The following is a 17,229-nucleotide window of genomic DNA, read 5'->3' as shown; positions in this document are numbered from 1 at the left end:
GTGAGAGTCACCTCACAAAGGCATGAGGAGAGGACTCCTGGTCCACGAGAGGCCCCTAATGAATGTTATGGGATCAGACTCCTCCGCTGGGTGCCCGTGATGTGGGCAGTTATATTATACTAAAGTAGTAGTGGCTAGCCTTCACCACGCACAGCCCTCCAAAGGCCTGAAGCTTGAGGTTTCAAGCTTCTGCAGAGTAAGCCAGTTCCTTCCTAGCACCAGGGCACCCAGAACGAGCCGCAATCTGGTGGCATTTGGCCTGCTGTCCTTGACTGCAACTGTCTACGTGTCGGGGAACAGACATGTCGTGTCTTGGGGTTACTAGGTCAGTTAAAGCTTCACAAAGGAGCTCTCCGCTTTCGTAGACTATTGCACCCAGGTGATAGTGGAGCAGTGGAAAGCAAGCCAGCATTGGCCACAGTGATTAATTGGTGGCAATTATAATTAGCTGCGAATTCATACTCCACTGGTTAAGGCAGCAGTGATTCAGCTCCTGGAATATAGGTTGCCAGGTGTATAGGTGGGATCACCTCCCAAAGTATACTCAGGCACGGGGTTCTGGAATGTCAGCCTTGTGTAAGGGTCACTGGTGCCCAGGCATCCAGTCCCTGCTGGACTAGGATGCAGCTGAGGCCCTCTGAAGGCAGAGGGTAGGTGGTGAGGGATGGGCATGAGCCCCAGGCGACCCCGACACTGGGCTTTCCTGGTCCTGGCTCTACTGCCAACCTGCCAGGTGGCCAGCTCACTCCTCCAGGGCCTGACTATCCTGCTGTGGAGCTCAGGTCAAAAGCCTGGGCACTGTTCCTGGTTTTTCTTGTTGCCCTATCCTGACATCCAATCCATCCACCAATGAATGCTGTCAGTTGCACCTCTATTTTTTATTTTTTAAAAGATTTTATTTATTAATGAGAGACAGAGCGAGAGAGGCAGAGACATAGATAGAGGGAGAAGCAGGCTCCACGCAGGAAGCCCGATACGGGACTCGATCCTGGGACTAAGGGATCACGCCCCGAGCCAAAGACAGATGCTCAACCACTAAACCACTCAGGCGTCCCTGCTGCACCTTTAAAATATATCCTGAGTCCGACCCCGGCTCTCCACTACCACTGCCTGCCGTGGCCACTGTGACCACCTTCCCTCTTCAACTACCAGCTGCCACCCTTACCAGCACTCTGGCCACACCGTCCCCAACCCTGTTCCTACCACTGGTGCATCTGTGGATAGCTCTATTGTCTGGCTCTCCCCACCAGACTGTCAGTCCTATGAGGGCAGCAACTTTGCCTCTGTTCCTTATTGTCTCCCAGGGCCCAGGATGATGGCCAGCAAATTAGTGAGAGGTATTGGCTCACTGGAGCTCTCCGATGTGCCCACCCTCTTCCGCCTCCCACCTCCAGCCAAGACTTATTCTCTCTTTCCAGTATCCTCTGAGCCCTGCAGCCCCAGGGAACAAGGCGGACAGTGGGTTTGCTGGGTAAGGCCTCGCTCCTCCTCTGGGTAGGGTCATCTCTTACAGCAATGAGTTACTCTCAAATGTCAAAGTCTTGACAACGCCTTGAATACTCTCTTGGATCTGCTCATCACTCCGTTTCTTCCTCAAATGTCACCTTCTCTGAGAAGTCCTTCCTGACTCCACATCACTGCTTTCTATTCCTTTATCAGGAGGTATTTCCTTATCACCATTTAAAACCTATTTTTAGGGACACCTGGGTGGCTCAGCAGTTGAGCATCTGCCTTCGGCCCAGGGCATAATCCTGGAGTCCCGGGATCGAGTCCTGCATCGGGCTCCCTGCATGAGGCCTGCTTCTCCCTCTGCCTGTGTCTCTGCCTCTCTCTCTGTCTCTCAAATAAATAAATAAATAAAATCTAAAAAAAAAAAAAAAAAAAAACAACCACAAAACCTGATTTTTAGATTGGCCCACTTGTTTGACTCCCTCTCTAGAATTTAAGCTCCAAATTCACTATACATCCCTAGCAGCCAGGCCTGTGCCTAAAACAAAGCAGATACGTAATAATCTTGGTAAGAATAAAGAATGGAATATTTGTAGGAATGAACGAATGAACTGATCTGTGTTGGGAGAGGTCCAAAATAGGGGAGGATAATTATGCTGCATAAGATTTGTATCCCCTTCCAGCAGAAACACCCCATGATTAATACTCATGTTAACAGTGGAAGCTGCATTTATGCACCGCTCCCTCCAAACCAGATCTGGTGCTACCCTCCATATGAATTGAGTCCCTAAACGTCACAGCCACTCCAGCAGGCAGCTGCTGTAGTATCTCTGTTTAATTAAAGAGGACACAGAGACAGCTGGGTCACTTGCCCTGGGCCACCCAGCTGGTCTGGCTGTAGAGGCTGTGCCCTTGGCACCGCCCAGGACACGGGAACCAGGGCTGAGGCAGCAAAACGCTATCTTTACACACCTCCCAAGCCCATATATTGCTTTTGGCTTCCACTCTTTCCTCCTGGCCTCCCCTTGAATCTGGGCTGGGCCTTCATCTTCCCCAGCCCACCCAGTAGTGGGCAGTAGGCAGGCAAGGTCGCCTCGGCTGCTCCTGAGGACTGCTCAGGTCCCAGCCCAGCGCCTGGGATGGCACTTCTGGAAACCCACCTGAAGGACCAAGGCCAGAGAAGCTGGTCTCCTGAGGTCCCTTCCAGCTCAGAGATCTAAGGGTCAGCTTCGGGGTGCCTGTCCTCACCCCCTCCAACCTCAGGGGGAGGGTATCTTCAAAAGTCCAAGGTCACTAGGACTTGAAACAGCCCCAAAGCAGCCTCTGCAAGATCTTTCACCAACCTCAGGAGACCAGAGTCTGCAAGTCACTGAGCACCTGAGCCCAGATGATGTGACGTTGGGTCGAGACCCACAACGGCAGGTCACAGGGGAGCTCACCAAAATTCAGATTCCTCGGCCCCGCCTGAGGTCTGGCATGGGGCTTGGGAATCTGTACTTTTAACAGTTGGCCACCTGATTCTGAAGCAGGTGGTCCCCACACTAAGAAACATAGCAGTGGGCAAACGGGTTGGCGCTTCCTGGTCTGATAAGGTCCGGGTGCCCTCAGGCCCAGAGGCAGGGGCACGATGGAGATGGCCCCCGTGCTGCCCCTGCAGGAAGGAACCCCGCCATGCTACTAAGTGCCGGGCATCACCCGAGGAGCTGGCATGTGTCATTGCTCACCCTCCCAATGGTCTTAGGAGCTTGGTATGACGATGCTCGGCTTTTCACAAGAGGGAAGAACAGGTGCAGAGGAACTTTGTAAAACAGTCACTCAGCTGAGAGAGTGGTGGAGCTCAGATAACAAGCCAGGATTATCTGATGCCAACGTTTCCATCCATTCCACTGTGGCTGTCCTTTAAAGGCAAATCTACTCTCGAGTGAGTTGGAGGTTCCTGGACAATCCCATGGTCTGCAGCCAATCCTCTTTCTGGCTTCAGGGGTTATGTGGTGTACACACACCTCCAGGTATAGCCTAGGCCATGGTCTGTAAACACATATAAAGGCGAGGACAGGTTCTTTGGAAAATCTAGGTGGTTGTGGTGGTGATGATGGGGTGTGTGTGGGGGGGACCCAGGGATCTCAGCTGTGCCACCAGGGGGCAGGAGTGTGCCAGCCCTGCACAACTGCTGAGCAGCCCGGGGTGGGGGGCACCCCCAGACACACAACCACATACTGTGCAAGCCCTTACTGCCTAACTCGTCCCTCTGGCCTAGGAAGAGCAAGGGGCATGTCCGAAGTCACCCAGTATGCCCAGGACAGAGTGGGGGCCAGAACCCACACTTCTGGGCTCTTTCCTCCACCAGCATCTCTCAATAGAGAAACTACTGCACCCTGACCTTCACTGTCCAGTGCTGTCCTACTCATCGAAGGACGTGCTGCCCTAAACACTAGCTGCCATCAGGTGACAGTGTGTGTAATTTCATCATGCCAAAACACCAGTATCTCAAACGTTTCTGATTCACCGGGGAGGTAGGGTTTGCAATTCACTGATAAAGCCCAGGTCACAAAGTAGAGTCAAGCTTGCTTTAAGACCGCTGTCGCCTGTGGCAGGCACTTCCTTTGGCTTCAGGGTGCAGAGGGCAAACCCTGTAATTCAGGTGAAGTTGCCCGGGCATCAATGCAGAGCTCCCAGTGACATTCGCTTTGCCCTAAATGGGGTTTTGAAACACTCTGAAAGGTAACCCTGGGCTATTTAACCTCCTGAGCCTGACTTCCTCCCCGATCAGCGGGGATAATGTTAGCTTCCTTCGCAGTTGACCTGAGGATTATATACTATGCAGCAATCCACAATCTACATGCAGGACTTAGAACAACTAGGATAACTTACAAAGATCCCCAACTACAAATAAACCGGCCCCACGAGACCTGGACAAATGCTGGGTTCTAGCGTGGTGGTTCTCAGCCAGGGACAGTTTGGTCTCCAGATGACATCTGGCAATTATGGAGACATTTCTGGTTGTCACAGCTCAGGAAGTGCTACTGGCAGCTAGGGAGTGGAGGTCGGGATACCACTAAACATCCTACAGGGCCCAGATGGCTTCACAACGAAGAATGATCCAGTCCCAAACACCACAGTGCTGAGCTTGACGACTCTTGATTTAGAGTTATCAGCTTAAATTCAGCTTAACTGTCAGCACGAAAAATAATTATTTTTTCACTTGTGTGGGAAAAGAGCTTGGTGGGTTGTGACTGGGTGAAGAGACCGCGGCTACCACACACAGAAGTCCACCCAGCTGCCAAGATGGCACCGTCTGGTGACTAAGATCCCAATAGTGTCGGTAAAGGTCAACCTTCCAGGAAGTTCTGAGAAACCCAGCCTTTCTTATTGATTTCTTGGGCTGATTCCATGACTAATCACCCCACCTCATACTCAGAATCCCAGCGGCACGTAAGGTTTCTATCTTCCTGATCTCTGTAGAAGATGGTTTAACCCTCAAGTTCAGACAAACCACCCTGCTAGTACCTAAGCTCATTCTCTAAAGAAAGGTCGTCCTTCCTTCCTTCCATCCACCCTTCTGTCTATCCATCCATCCTTCCATCTATCCATCCAGTAAGCAATCACTAAATGCCCACCAAGTGTCTAGCAGTGCAGATGTTGGGATGGCATGGTGAACAAGCCAGACCAGGGCCCTGCCCTCATGGAGCTTATGGGGGAACCACCTGAACAAATGGCCAACTTTGACACCAACCTTCTCCTTATAAGATCCTTAAGCATGCTCTTAGAACCAAAGACTATTTTTTTTGTTTTTTGTTTTTAAGGAGCATCTGTCTGTTGCCCCTTATTTGTATTTGATGCTGCATTCACAGAGGTTAAATGACTTGCTCAAGGTCACACAACGAGAGTCTCAGAGACAGGAGGAGTATTCAGGTTTCCCGACTCCCAGGGCTTTGCCATTTTACTTCTAATCACCACCACGCATGAGCAGCACTCACGGCCGGCTCTGTTTGGAGAGCTCTGCTTGGGATATCTCATTTAATCTCCACTCCCGCCCTCTAAGGTAAAGACGACTGGTATTCCCATTTAATGCCTGAGAAACTGAGGCACAGAGCCATTCAGTAACTTGCTGAAGTGGAGCTTGAATTTTAACACCCAGGCAGGCTGACTCCCCAAACGCCCCCACTTCTTGGTCCCTGGTTCTTCATTAATATGAAGCATTGGGCACAACAACTACTGGCCAGCCAGCCCCACCTCCAGGCCTCATTTTCCTACCTGTGTGCTGAGAGGGTGGTCTAGATGGTTTGAGGATCCACCCATCTCTGACCCCTGTAGACCTTTGGAGCCCTCGCACCTGACCATGTGGGGTCCCTGTGTGGCGGCAAAGCCACAGGTGCCTGGGGAGGCTAACCAGATAATCCAAAGGCACCTCCTGAGGTCACTGGGGAGGGTGCATCTTAGATACAAGGTATTAGTATATTCTGTGGGGATGTGTCTGTATATCCCAACCCTGTGGGTAAAATCCACTAAGGTTTTGGGTATTAGTACTTGTTTCAGAAGGTCCAGCTCTGCCCCTTACCAGCTTCGGCCAGTTGACCGTGCTGAACACAGCTTCATGAGCAAGCATGCATGAGGATACACTTGACCCGCTGTGTAGGCTGGAGGAGGTCCCAGCGCCCTTCTCATAGGGTCCCCGAACCACCACTCTGCATGAAGGGGTCACCCAAGACAAACACCAGGGTGCGCCAGCCGCACCCTAACACCCTAGTCAGTGGCATCGGGCAACCAGAATTCCAGAGCTGAGACGCTGCTCCCGGCTCCTTTCCTGAATTTCCTCCATCTGGTCGGTTGGCGATTCTGCGATCTCTTCGGTCAGAACCACTCCTGGGTCAGCCCCTCACCCCCAGGGTCTCTGCTGCCCTCGGTGATGCTGTGTTTCCTCACACCTGGCTGAAGGAGATGCCTCCTAAAGTCTGCCCAGGTGAGATGCATCCTGCTCCCTTCCCAGCTCGGCTGCCCGCGCCCGCCAAGGTGGCCCAAAGCCCTGCCCCGGGGACCTTCCCCTGTGTGCACTTTCCTGCCTATGCTCCTGCACACACTCTTCCTGTTCTTTTTCCTCCTCCCTCCCCTCTGCTCCCCCATGAGCCGGGGTTCCAAGGCAGGCTTGGTACAGTTGCACCCTATGTAATTTTTCATAAAGGTGTAACTTTTTCCCAAGCGACGGTTTGGAGGCTGTTGGGGTTTCGCTTGCCATTCTGCGCTCCCCCTCCCTGCTCGCCATCAGAAGAAACATTGGAGGTCTTTGTGCCAAAACCTCTTGCCAGCTCAGGGAATGGAAGAAGCCACACGCACAATCACAGGGGAGCCCAGCAGGGAGGAGGTGGGGAGAAACTGAGGCAGAGCCACAGGCTCAGGGAGGTGCTTGTGGGCAGCTCTGTAGTGGTTTGATGCAGAACACTCTGGGGTGCTGCAACGGGTTGCATGGTGACCCCCCAAAAAAGACACATCCAAGTCCTAGAAGCTGTAAGGTGACCTTATTTGGAAAAAGGGTTTTTGCAGATAGAAATAAATGAAAGAGGTCCTTACAGGAGGCCCAGAGAGGAGAGGACAGGGAGGAGCAGGCCTCGGGAGGACGAAGGCAGACACTGGAGAGACGCAGCCCCAGGCTGGGGAATGCTTGGAGCTAGCAGAAGCCACAAGAGGCAAGAAGGGTTCTCCCTACAGCCTTCAGAGGGAGTGAGACCCTGCTGACATCTGCTTTCAGGGCCTCCTGAGCTGTGAGGGAATACATTTCTGCAGCTTCAAGCTTCCCAGCATCTGGTAATTTTTTACAACAGCCCTAGGCAAGAATGTAGATGGAATCCTGCACTGCCACGGACTGCGCAGCCTTGGGAAACCACTTAGCCTCTCTGAGCCAACTTCTTCATCCACAAAGTGGGGCAGTAACATCTATCTCATTAATTCATTCATTAGAGATCTACTGAGTATGTACTATGCTCCAGGTGCTGTGTTAGGGACCAGGAATATGGCCGGGGGCGGGGCGGGGTGGTGGTGGTGAAGAAAATCAGATAGGGCTCTGTCTGCCTGGAGCTATGGTCTGGAGGGGAAGCCTGCAAAGAAATGCCTTAACTATTCAACCACAAGCATGGCCACGTGGTCCTGGGAGGAGCATCCCAGACGGGAGGCCAGAGAAGTGATACCTGAGCCAAGGGATGAAGGCAAGGTAGGGAGTCACTGGGCAAGAGGAACAGGACCCTCTGTGGCCAGGGGAAGGGCATGTGCAAAGTCCATGGTGCAGGAAGCACGGGCACTCGGGGAGGCCCATGGTGGAGAGTGGGCAGGGGAGTGCAGAGAGGAGAGGTGGGGGTGGGGCCAGGGCCAGCCCCTCTCCTGAGTACAGGATGGAGCCGGGAGGCAGCACGGTCCCATGTGCCTCGGAAAGCTCAGAGTTGCCGTGCTCTGTGAACAGCCTGCCAGCTAGTGTGGAGACAGGAAGACCAGTGAGGACACCCCTGCCATCATCCAGGATGGCGGGGGGATGGTGGCTCAGACCAGGCTGGTGGGTGGAGTCAGGCTCAAGAGCCCCTTAGGAGGTAAAACCATGGGGCCTTATGAGGAGAAAGGAAATAACCACAGCATTTGGCACCAATGAGGTGCTCACTGGCTCCCCAAGGACACAGGGTTCCTTTCCTTTCATGCACCAGAATGCAGGTGGAATCCCGCACTACACGGGGCCATGGGGGACAGGCCCACAGGTGGCAACACCCATTTCTGGCTTTACTGGCCAAGTGGGAAGATGAGCACCCGAAAGTTACAGAACTTTAAAAAAAAAAAAAAAAGGTTTACAGAACTTAGAAAGAAAATCAGCTCACCATCCTTGAGTGAGAAGCTCAGAAGGTCCTGGGGAGAGAAAAGTAACAGGAATTAGCAATATGTTGATGGGTAATTAGCCTGCTCATTTGACCAATATTTACTGACTTTCACTAAGTCAGAGAACAAGATAGACCAAGTATCCCTGCCCTGTGTTCTAGTGCTGAGCCAGACACACAGGGAGGCCAATAAATGCACAGATGTGTGAGAACCCCAAGGAGTGAAATCTGCTCATTTGACAATAGCCATGTCACAAGCTGCCTGCTTTGACTGCACACAGAGCAGGTTAGTGACCTGCTAACAGGTTAGCACAGCTGCTGCTTCCAAAGAGAGGCACCCCTGGGGATCCCTGGGTGGCTCAGCGGTTAAGCGCCTGCCTTCGGCCCAGGGCGTGATCCTGGAGACCCGGGATCGAATCCCACTCGGGCTCCCTGCATGGAGCCTGCTTCTCCCTCTGCCTGTGTCTCTGCCTCTCTCTCTCCATGTTTCTCGTGAATAAATAAATAAAATCTTTAAAAATTTAATAAAAAACAAAGCAAAACAAAACAAACCAAAGAGAGGCACCCCAGCTCAGCACTCAGGAACCCGGACCCTGGAGTCAGACTGCCAAGGTTCAAATCCTGGCTGAGCCACCTGACCCTGAACAAGTCACTTAACCTCCCTGTGACTCAGTTTTCTCATTTATAACAAGGGAATGATCACACCACCTACTCATAAAGTGGCTTTGAGAATTGAATGAGTTAATATTCGGAGGGTGCTACCATATAAGAAGCACCATGTAAGCACTGAATTAAATCAATGGTAAATACTCAATAATGTAAACTCACTATTAGCTGTGATCATCATCCTGTGATAACAGGATGAAATATTTTATCTTCCTTATTTACTTTTTAAAGATTTTATTTATTTGAGAGAGAGAGAGAGAGAGCAAGTGTGAGCGAGTGGGGTGGGGTAGAGGAGAAGAGGGAGAGGGACAAGCAAACTCTACACTGAGCGGAGCCCGATCCCACGACCCCAAGGTAACGACCTGAGCCAAAACCAATGGTCAGGTGCCAAACTGACTGAGCCATCCAGGGGGCCCCAGAATATTTTATCTTTCAACTACATCACCCCACTAGATACGATTTTCAGACTGACTTTGAAGGGAAATGAGGGACGTCTGGGTGGCTCAGTGGTTGAGCATCCGCCTTTGGTTCAGGGCATGATCCTGGAGTCCCGGGATCAAGTCCCACATTGGGCTCCCTGCATGGAGCCTGCTTCTCCCTCTGCCTGTGTCTCTGCCTCTCTCTCTGTGTCTCTCATGAGTAAATAAATAAAATCTTAAAAAAAAAAGGAAATGATCTGTTCTATGTTCCCCAGCAGCTGCCCCTGGGGTGGTGCGTGTACCTGTATGATCACCAAAGGGTCATCCTTCAAGATGGGGTCCTTCAATAAAATCGGAGCAAACACGTCTGCTCCTTCACCTCCCAGGCCTTTGGCAAAAGCAGTCATGGTTGGCAAGACGGCTTCGGGCAACTCCAGCCACTTCACGAGGTCCGTCACGAACTCTGTGCAGAAGGAGCTGAAAGAAAAACAGGGCTTAGATCCTGGAACAGTCTCGCAAGGCCGCATGTTTAGGTCTGATACAGTTATGGGTGTGAGCAGCTGGCCCAGACAAAAACCACGGTGACTGCAGTCTGTGGAAGAAGATGGAGAGTTGCAAACCTAATTTCCGGTGATTTTGGGTCTTAGTTTCTTCCCCTACCAGAACTTTTACCAAAGCCGCTGGTAAACCACAAGAAGGAGGGTGAGGAGCAGTTGGTGACAGGTGTCCTGGGCCCGGCCTGAGCCCGAGGCTGTGCTGGGGGCTGCAGAACCCGAGAGCAGGATGCCACCTCTGGGGAGAAGCTCACAGCAGGGCAGAGCCACAGATGGGACTCACACACTCTTGTGTCACAGTGTCGCACGATACACCAGGAGAGGCAGGGCTGAAACCCTGATGAGTGCAGAGAGGCAGCACCCAAACCACCTGCGGAGGGGAAAGGAGGCGGGGGGGGGTGGGTAGGAGAGGGGCTGCGCTGCTGGAGAAAGCATCCTACAGAGGGTGGTCGGCCACTGTTGGAAAGCAGAGAAGACACCGCAGGAGCAGGTAAGTGCACAGGAACGGTCTGTCCCCACAAGGTGTGAAAGGATGCCGTTGGCTTCAGGTCCACAGGAGTCCCCGGACAGGGGACGGTTGGGTGCCCGAGGGGGAAGGAACCCGTGAACTGTGGGAAGCACACAGCATCTGGGAGACGAGGGCACAGTCCACGTCGGGCTTTGCTTCAAAGCCACCATTCCTGGTGGTGAATGGGATGGCGGGGCTGGGGATGTCCTCTACTGGTGTCATCAGTCCAGAAAAATGGCTGAGGCCTAGAGGCCACATCTATCTGCAAACCCTCATCCCAGCCCGCCTTGACTGCACTGTTCCGGGGTTCCCTGCACTGGCTTCTGCACCCCGGGTTCCAACCAGGGCAGGGCAGAACCAGGACTGCCCCCCGCCCCGAAACAGAGCACCCTGGTGGTACGGGTGACCTCGGGAGGGCCCCTGGATCCCATCAGCCCGCCCACCCCCTCCCTACAGCCTCCATGCTGAAGCCCAGTGGAGAGGTGTGCCTGCCACTGTCATGCGTCAGGTCCCCAGGAAGCAGCTCTGAAATGGAGATAATCAGGGGGTCCTCATGGGAGGGAAGAAGGAAGCAGGACTTGGCAGGGGGCACAGGTGAGTTGCAATGCAGCCTCAATTAGAGCCTCAGCCAGTCCTGTGGGGATTTCTGGAGATGGGTGACCCTTCAGAGCTGCCCCCAGTGGGACCTTTATATCCCTCCCCGCATCAGGCAATCATTGAGCCAAGGCTGCCAGGGGAGGGGGGCAGAAGCATGGGCAAGGTGGCTCTCTTCAGCAGAGGCAGCGCTCTCTGCAGGGGCAGAAGGAGGCCATTGCAGCAGCCTGCCAAATAAACTGACCTCCCATGCCTCAGTTTCCCTATCTGCAATGGGTTTAAGAGACCAACATTATGATGTTATTTGAGGAATCAATGAGTCGGTACATACAAAGCACCCAGAGCAGAGACTGGGATGTGGGAGATGCTCAAGGAATGTCAGCTGGCCTCACGACCTTTGTTTCTAAGGTGACCAAGGGAGGGAGCAGAGGATAGGTTTCAGGGTCGGGCTCTGACGTGCAGGGCCCACGGGAGTCCTGGCTCCCTCGGTGACTGGCTTTGTGCCCTTACTTCACCTTTCTTCGCTTGGTTTTCCTCTGCTATAAAATGTGGATGATAACAGGATGTGCCTCAGAGATTGGAGAGAAGATTAAGTGACATCGTAATAGGGCCTGGCACCTGATAACCGTCAATAAATGTTAGCTACTGCTAGTACAGTTATTACAATTTGCCCCATTGCCGTCTACAGGGACAACCCGGGGGCGGTTACGTGGGTGTGTACGGAGGCAGGAAATGACTTCGTGAGCTGAGCGCTACTTACAAGTAAGCTAAGCATGGCCTGGCCCTGTGTCCAAGAGGAAGGCCTTGGGTGTAGAGAAGCATCTCCTCATAAGAGCGGAGGGGGTAAAGAGCACAGACTCTGGTTCAAATCCCAGCACTGCCACTAGCAGTGTGATCTTGGATGAGCTACTCGACCTCTCTGTGCCTTGGTTTCTTGAGCTGTAAAATGGTGGTGATAATGAAGAAACCCATTTCATAGGGTTGCTGAAAGGATGCAGTAAGTTAACGTTTGTCCTTGTGCTCGGAACAAAATCTGGGCCATATAAAGCGCTATATATGCGTGTCTTTAAATGAGCAAACGGGGATCCCTGGGTGGCTCAGCAGTTTAGCGCCTGCCTTTGGCCCAGGGTGTGATCCTGGAGTCCTGGGACCGAGTCCCACGTCAGGCTCCCTGCATGGAGCCTGCTTCTCTCTGCCCGTGTCTCTGCCTCTCTCTCTCTATGTCTCTCATGAATAAATAAATAAAATCTTTAAAAACAATAAATGAGCAAACAAATTAATAAATACGTACGTAAAGTGGCAGCCCAGCCATGGATTATGGAACAAACAGTGTCCTAGATTGGCAGGGCCTCCGGAATTGCTTCTGCTGTGCTTGCTGCGTTAGCCAAGATGTGTGAGAATCAGCAGCAGCAATGATAACATGTGACAATCACAGAGCAAGTATCTGCCAGTCCCTGTGCCAGGTCAGTGCTTTATTCACCCTGACTCACCACACCCCCTCTGGGGAGGGAGGTGCTACTTTTACCCCCAGTCTGGAGATAAAGAAACCCAGCCCCAGAGAAGTGAAGAGACAGCTCTAGGGTTCAAACCCCTATCTCCATGATACCAGAGGCCTTGCTTACCCACCGCAGAGACTGCACCCTGCAGTGATTACATTCCCGGGCACTCACCCTAGCCGGGTTCTGGGTAAGCAGGTGCACCCGACGTCCCCTTGTTTGGGGGTGCCTCTTGGCCTCCACTTACTGATGGAGCACCTGGCCGCAGAGGTTAAATCAAGGGTCTCACGGCTGGCAAGGAGCAAACCTCACCCGAAATCCAGGGTTTCTCACACTGTGTCCAAGTCTCCTCCTACTCACCAGGGACTGGCGGACGAGCCATGGGGGCCAGAGCTGGCCTGCAGCCTGCTTTTGTAAATAAAGTTTTATTGGAACACAGCTGATTCCATCCTCTACATCTTGTCTCCAGCTGCTTGCAGCCTATGACAGCAGAGCTGGGAAACTACCTACCATAGAAGCTACGTGGTCCGAGAGCCTAAAGTACCTGGCCCTGCACAGAAAACATCTGCTGTCCTCCACTCCACCCCATAATTTCTCCATATTTCGTAAACAGAGTTAATTACAGGGAACAGCATCGGTGATGTTTACGGCTTAGATAAGAAATATATTAAAAAAAAAAAAAAGGCTGGCTTGTATGTCCCATGTGGGACAAAAAGCTGTCTTCTAAAGATTACTGAAACCAATGGTGTATCTGGGTTCTAAAATGATGGGAATTGTTTTTAGAATGTGTTTTGGGCCTAAGAAAACTGAGATTGACCATGTGCATTCTGAATCGGCATTCTGAAAGGGAAACTTTCAGGAAGGAAACACCCCAGGGCACATGCTTTCGGCCAAGTGAAGACACAGGTGCTTAGAGCGGTCCCTGGGTGTGTGTGTGTGGGCGGGGGGGGGGGGGGGCTGGGGGGACACACAGGACAGTAACTAGCTTCTCTACGTGCCCTCCTAGGTGGTGCCCAGTGCAGGCCTGGAACACAGCGACGGCTCATAAACATCTGTTTATGGGAACAAAGAACACAAACATCTTCCCCCTCACTATATGCTGGCTTGTCAGGTACACCCAGCTGTCCAGGAAGCTCTGGAAACTCACAGGTGAACAAGGCAGCTCCTGCCCTCCAGGTGCCCAAACTGGATGGATGGTGGGTGTGGGAAGAGCTGCAGGGCAGCGTGGTGGTTGCAGGGCTGGGTCGCTGAACATATGGCTGGAGAAACACTCTGGTCTGGGGCATGAGGAGGGTCCAGGAAGGCTTCCTGGAGGTGACTCCCAAGAAGATAAACATGCTCAAGTATTTAGTCCCAGGGGAGAGACGAAGATAAAAAACAAATAGAACAAATAAAAACCCAGCTAAGACCTAAGGCATGGGGAAGTTTACTCATGGGGGAACCTTCTGGGAGGAAGTCTAGAAAATACTACGGATGTAAAAACTTCCTGTCATTTCCTGCTCCCATCTGTTGCTTGGTTTCCGTGATGATATTTCTGTCCTTCTATCCTTGCCCACCACCTAGAGGTTTGGGGCCACAGTTATTAGTTCCTCCCTCTGCTCCATCCACAGCATCCGACCTGTCCTGGATTCGACTCCATTGAGAGTCAACTCCAAGGAAAGTCTGTCTCACCTGTGCGCCCCTCCACCTCCCGGTCATTGCCCTGGTTCCCCAGACAACTGTATCAGCCTTCCTGTGGGCTTCCTCCTGCCTCGAAACTCTCTCCCCCACGACTCCTTGAAGGACTCAGGAGGCCAGAGCCTCAGCTCTTAACCACTCAGCTATTCTGACACCAAATGTCTGATTTCAACACAAGCCTGCTGGACAGCAGCATGTCAGATCCTAACACTATTATTCACCCTGTCAATCTTTTGTTCCTGTGACACCTGGTTTAAACCCATCCAGGCACTTACCCCATCTGTCTGGTATAATGGTAATCAGTTATTTGGGTGCCTTACCCCAGATTGTGCCCCTAAATTAGGGCAGGAGCCAGGCCTTGTTTGTCTTCTCCACAGGGCCTAGCACTACCTCTAGCACAGAGTAGGTGCTCAACAAATGCGTGTTGCATGCATGAATAAACTTCCCCTGAGAGGAGTATCACCTCCTCTGAGACTCCCTCTCTGCCTCCCAGGCTCAAGTACTCACAGGGCCTGGCACATACCTTTTCTCCCATTAGACTGTGTCCTATTCATCTCATTCATGTATACCTTCCCTGTACTCTAAATCATGCCAGGCATGATTTAGTAGGTGTCAGAAAATGCTTGGTGTAGGTATAAATGAGTGAGTATGAAATGATGTACATCTTATCCCCCAGATTGTGAGCTTCTTAAAGGCAAGGACAATGATTTTCTCCTCTTTGCTGGTGATACCCAGGGTAGGTGGCTTGGCTGTCAATAGCTGCCTCCCTGAAGAAGCCATGACATTCCCTCTGTGAGACAGAAGCACTCACCTTTGCTCAGGTTCTGGAAATAGCTGGGACAGGGAGATGCCACAGAGGGCGGCATAGGCAAAGCGGTTGGCCTCGGCCAGCTCCCGGCCCGTGGGCAGGTGCGGCTCCCCTTCCACAGCTGGCTCAGCCATGGGAGGCAGTCTCTGGCTTGACCTGTCCCCTGTGGCCACACCCAGCCCTGTGGGAAAAAAAATCTGTGAAAAATGCAACCAGGGGGCAGGTAAAAGTTACTCAAATGGGACACAGTAGCTACCAATCATGAAAGAAGAGGCTGATAAAGGAGCCTTTATTCAGATTAAGAACTGTAAAGCATCATTTTCAAGAGAGCCCATGGACTGGGGGCAGATATTTTCAATGTGTGTATCAACAAAGGATTTATACCTATAGTGTATAAACAACCCCTATAAGTCATGAAGAAAAAAAAATGAGTCAAATTTAAAAATGGGCAAAACACTCAAACAGGTACTTCATAAAAGATACCCAATGGCCAACAAGCCAATAGTCATCCGAGAAATAAAGCTCCAATGAGACACTGCTATTTACTTGTCAGAACGGCTAAAATTAAAAGGCTGACAATACTAAGTGTTGCTCAGGTAAGGGACACGGACACATAGAAGGTCCACATGCTGCTGGTGGGAGTATTCGTGGTACAACCTTTGGAATATGGTTTGACATTTCCCACTAACACTAAATATATGTCTTTCCTACACTCCAGCAATTCTACTCCTGAGAAACGAGGGCTTAGGTCCACCGGAGGGCATGTACATGAACACTCACAGAAGCTTCATTCACAATAGTCCCAAACAGGAAGCAAGCCGCATGTTCATCCACAGTGGAATGGAATAACTGTGCCATATTCAGACCATGGAATATCACAAAGCAACGAAAAGGAATGAAGTCTGGCTAACCAGAACAACATGGGTGAACATCACAGACAATGATAAGCAGGCGTACTTATTTGTGGAACTGTGTTCATATGAGCTTGAAGAACAGGTCGAACCAATTTAGGGTGGAAGAAGACAGGAGAGAGACTGCCGATGGAAGGTAGTGAGTACTGGTTCAGAAGGCGCACAGTGAGGCTTCTGGATGATGGAAATGTTCTATAAATATATCACCCAGTGGTGATTATATGGTTACAAATTTATTTAAAAATTCATCAAGCTGTAGGCCTAGGATTTGTGTACTATATGCATGTTACACTTCCATGAAAGGAAGGAAGGCGAGAAGGAAGTGGAGGGAGGTCTCCTTTTCCCTCTCCCTTTATTCTTTCCTTCCAGAAGAGGAAGCAGGGAAGGCAGAGGAGGAGACACATGAAACCAAGGCAGGTATCCAAGGGGCAGGAAGGGTCCCGGGAGTGGGTACCAGGAAGGGAACCTGCCTTGACTCCAGGGCATTGTGGATATGAATGCAGACTCAGGACCAGACAGACCTGGGCATGAATCCAAGCACCTCCATCTGATAGATATGGAGCCTTGGGCAATTCAACCTTTCTGCGCTTACATTTCTTCACCTGCAAATGGGGCCTATTAGCAGTTATCTGCCTGGAGGAGCTGTGTTAGCAGAAAGCGACATAGCTGTGTGGGTTAGTATTCGTAAGGCCCTTGGAACAAAGCCTGGCACAGGGCTCATACCACAACAACGTTTGTTAAAGCAATAAATGCATTAAAAAATCAACAAACAGGGATCCCTGGGTGGCGCAGTGGTTTAGCGCCTGCCTTTGGCCCAGGGTGCGATCCTGGAGACCCCGGATCGAATCCCACATCGGGCTCCCGGTGCATGGAGCCTGCTTCTCCCTCTGCCTATGTCTCTGCCTCTCTCTCTCTCTCTCTCTCTCTCTGTGTGTGACTATCATAAATAAATAAAAATTAAAAAAAAATCAACAAACAAATCAATGAAGTGCTCAGCACAGTGCCTGGCACACAGCAGAGGCACACAGACACTGGCAAGAGCTAACATTATCGTGCCTGTGGCTGGCAGCCGGGCCTGCGGCTGCGGTGTTAACGTGCCCCGTCCCAGCTGACTCCACGAGCCCGGCACTACCATAATGTCCAGTCTGCAAACAGGGAGCAGGCTCAGGGGAAAAGTAACTGGGCCCGAGTCACAGCCAGCAAATGGCAGAGTGGAGGCGAAAGCCAGAGCTCTTGGCTGCTACCTCTGCTTAAACACTCATCGCGTTCCCAAGAGACTTCAAGTCTAATAACCACAGT

General features: G+C 51.7%; 1 protein-coding gene and 1 long non-coding RNA gene across 6 annotated transcripts in view; one reads left to right on the top strand and one right to left on the bottom strand.

The window, feature by feature from the left end:
- TMCO4 (transmembrane and coiled-coil domains 4) overlaps positions 1 to 17,229 on the bottom strand; it is a 91,218-nt gene that overhangs the window by 60,502 nt on the left and 13,487 nt on the right. For 3 of the 5 annotated variants that reach the window (XM_025447198.3, XM_025447197.3, XM_025447199.3), the window contains 3 exons: positions 15,023 to 15,200; positions 9,685 to 9,859; positions 8,301 to 8,328 (listed from right to left, as the gene is read on the bottom strand). In XM_025447198.3, the coding sequence (XP_025302983.3) occupies positions 8,301 to 8,328; positions 9,685 to 9,859; positions 15,023 to 15,153 (334 nt within the window). In that variant the 5' untranslated portion in view covers positions 15,154 to 15,200. The remainder of the gene's footprint in view (positions 1 to 8,300; positions 8,329 to 9,684; positions 9,860 to 15,022; positions 15,201 to 17,229) is intronic. The other 2 variants (XM_025447201.3, XM_035713485.2) reach the window with 1 other exon arrangement.
- LOC112659957 (uncharacterized) lies at positions 13,326 to 16,896 on the top strand. The gene is made up of 3 exons (XR_003136608.3): positions 13,326 to 13,440; positions 13,541 to 13,683; positions 15,738 to 16,896. It is a non-coding gene; the product is annotated as an uncharacterized LOC112659957 (long non-coding RNA).

Source organism: Canis lupus, chromosome 2 (genome assembly GCF_003254725.2).
Source record: "Canis lupus dingo isolate Sandy chromosome 2, ASM325472v2, whole genome shotgun sequence".
NCBI lineage: Eukaryota > Metazoa > Chordata > Mammalia > Carnivora > Canidae > Canis > Canis lupus.
The sequence above is the reverse complement of the archived record's forward strand: the minus strand, read 5'-3'. Positions and strand labels throughout refer to the sequence as shown.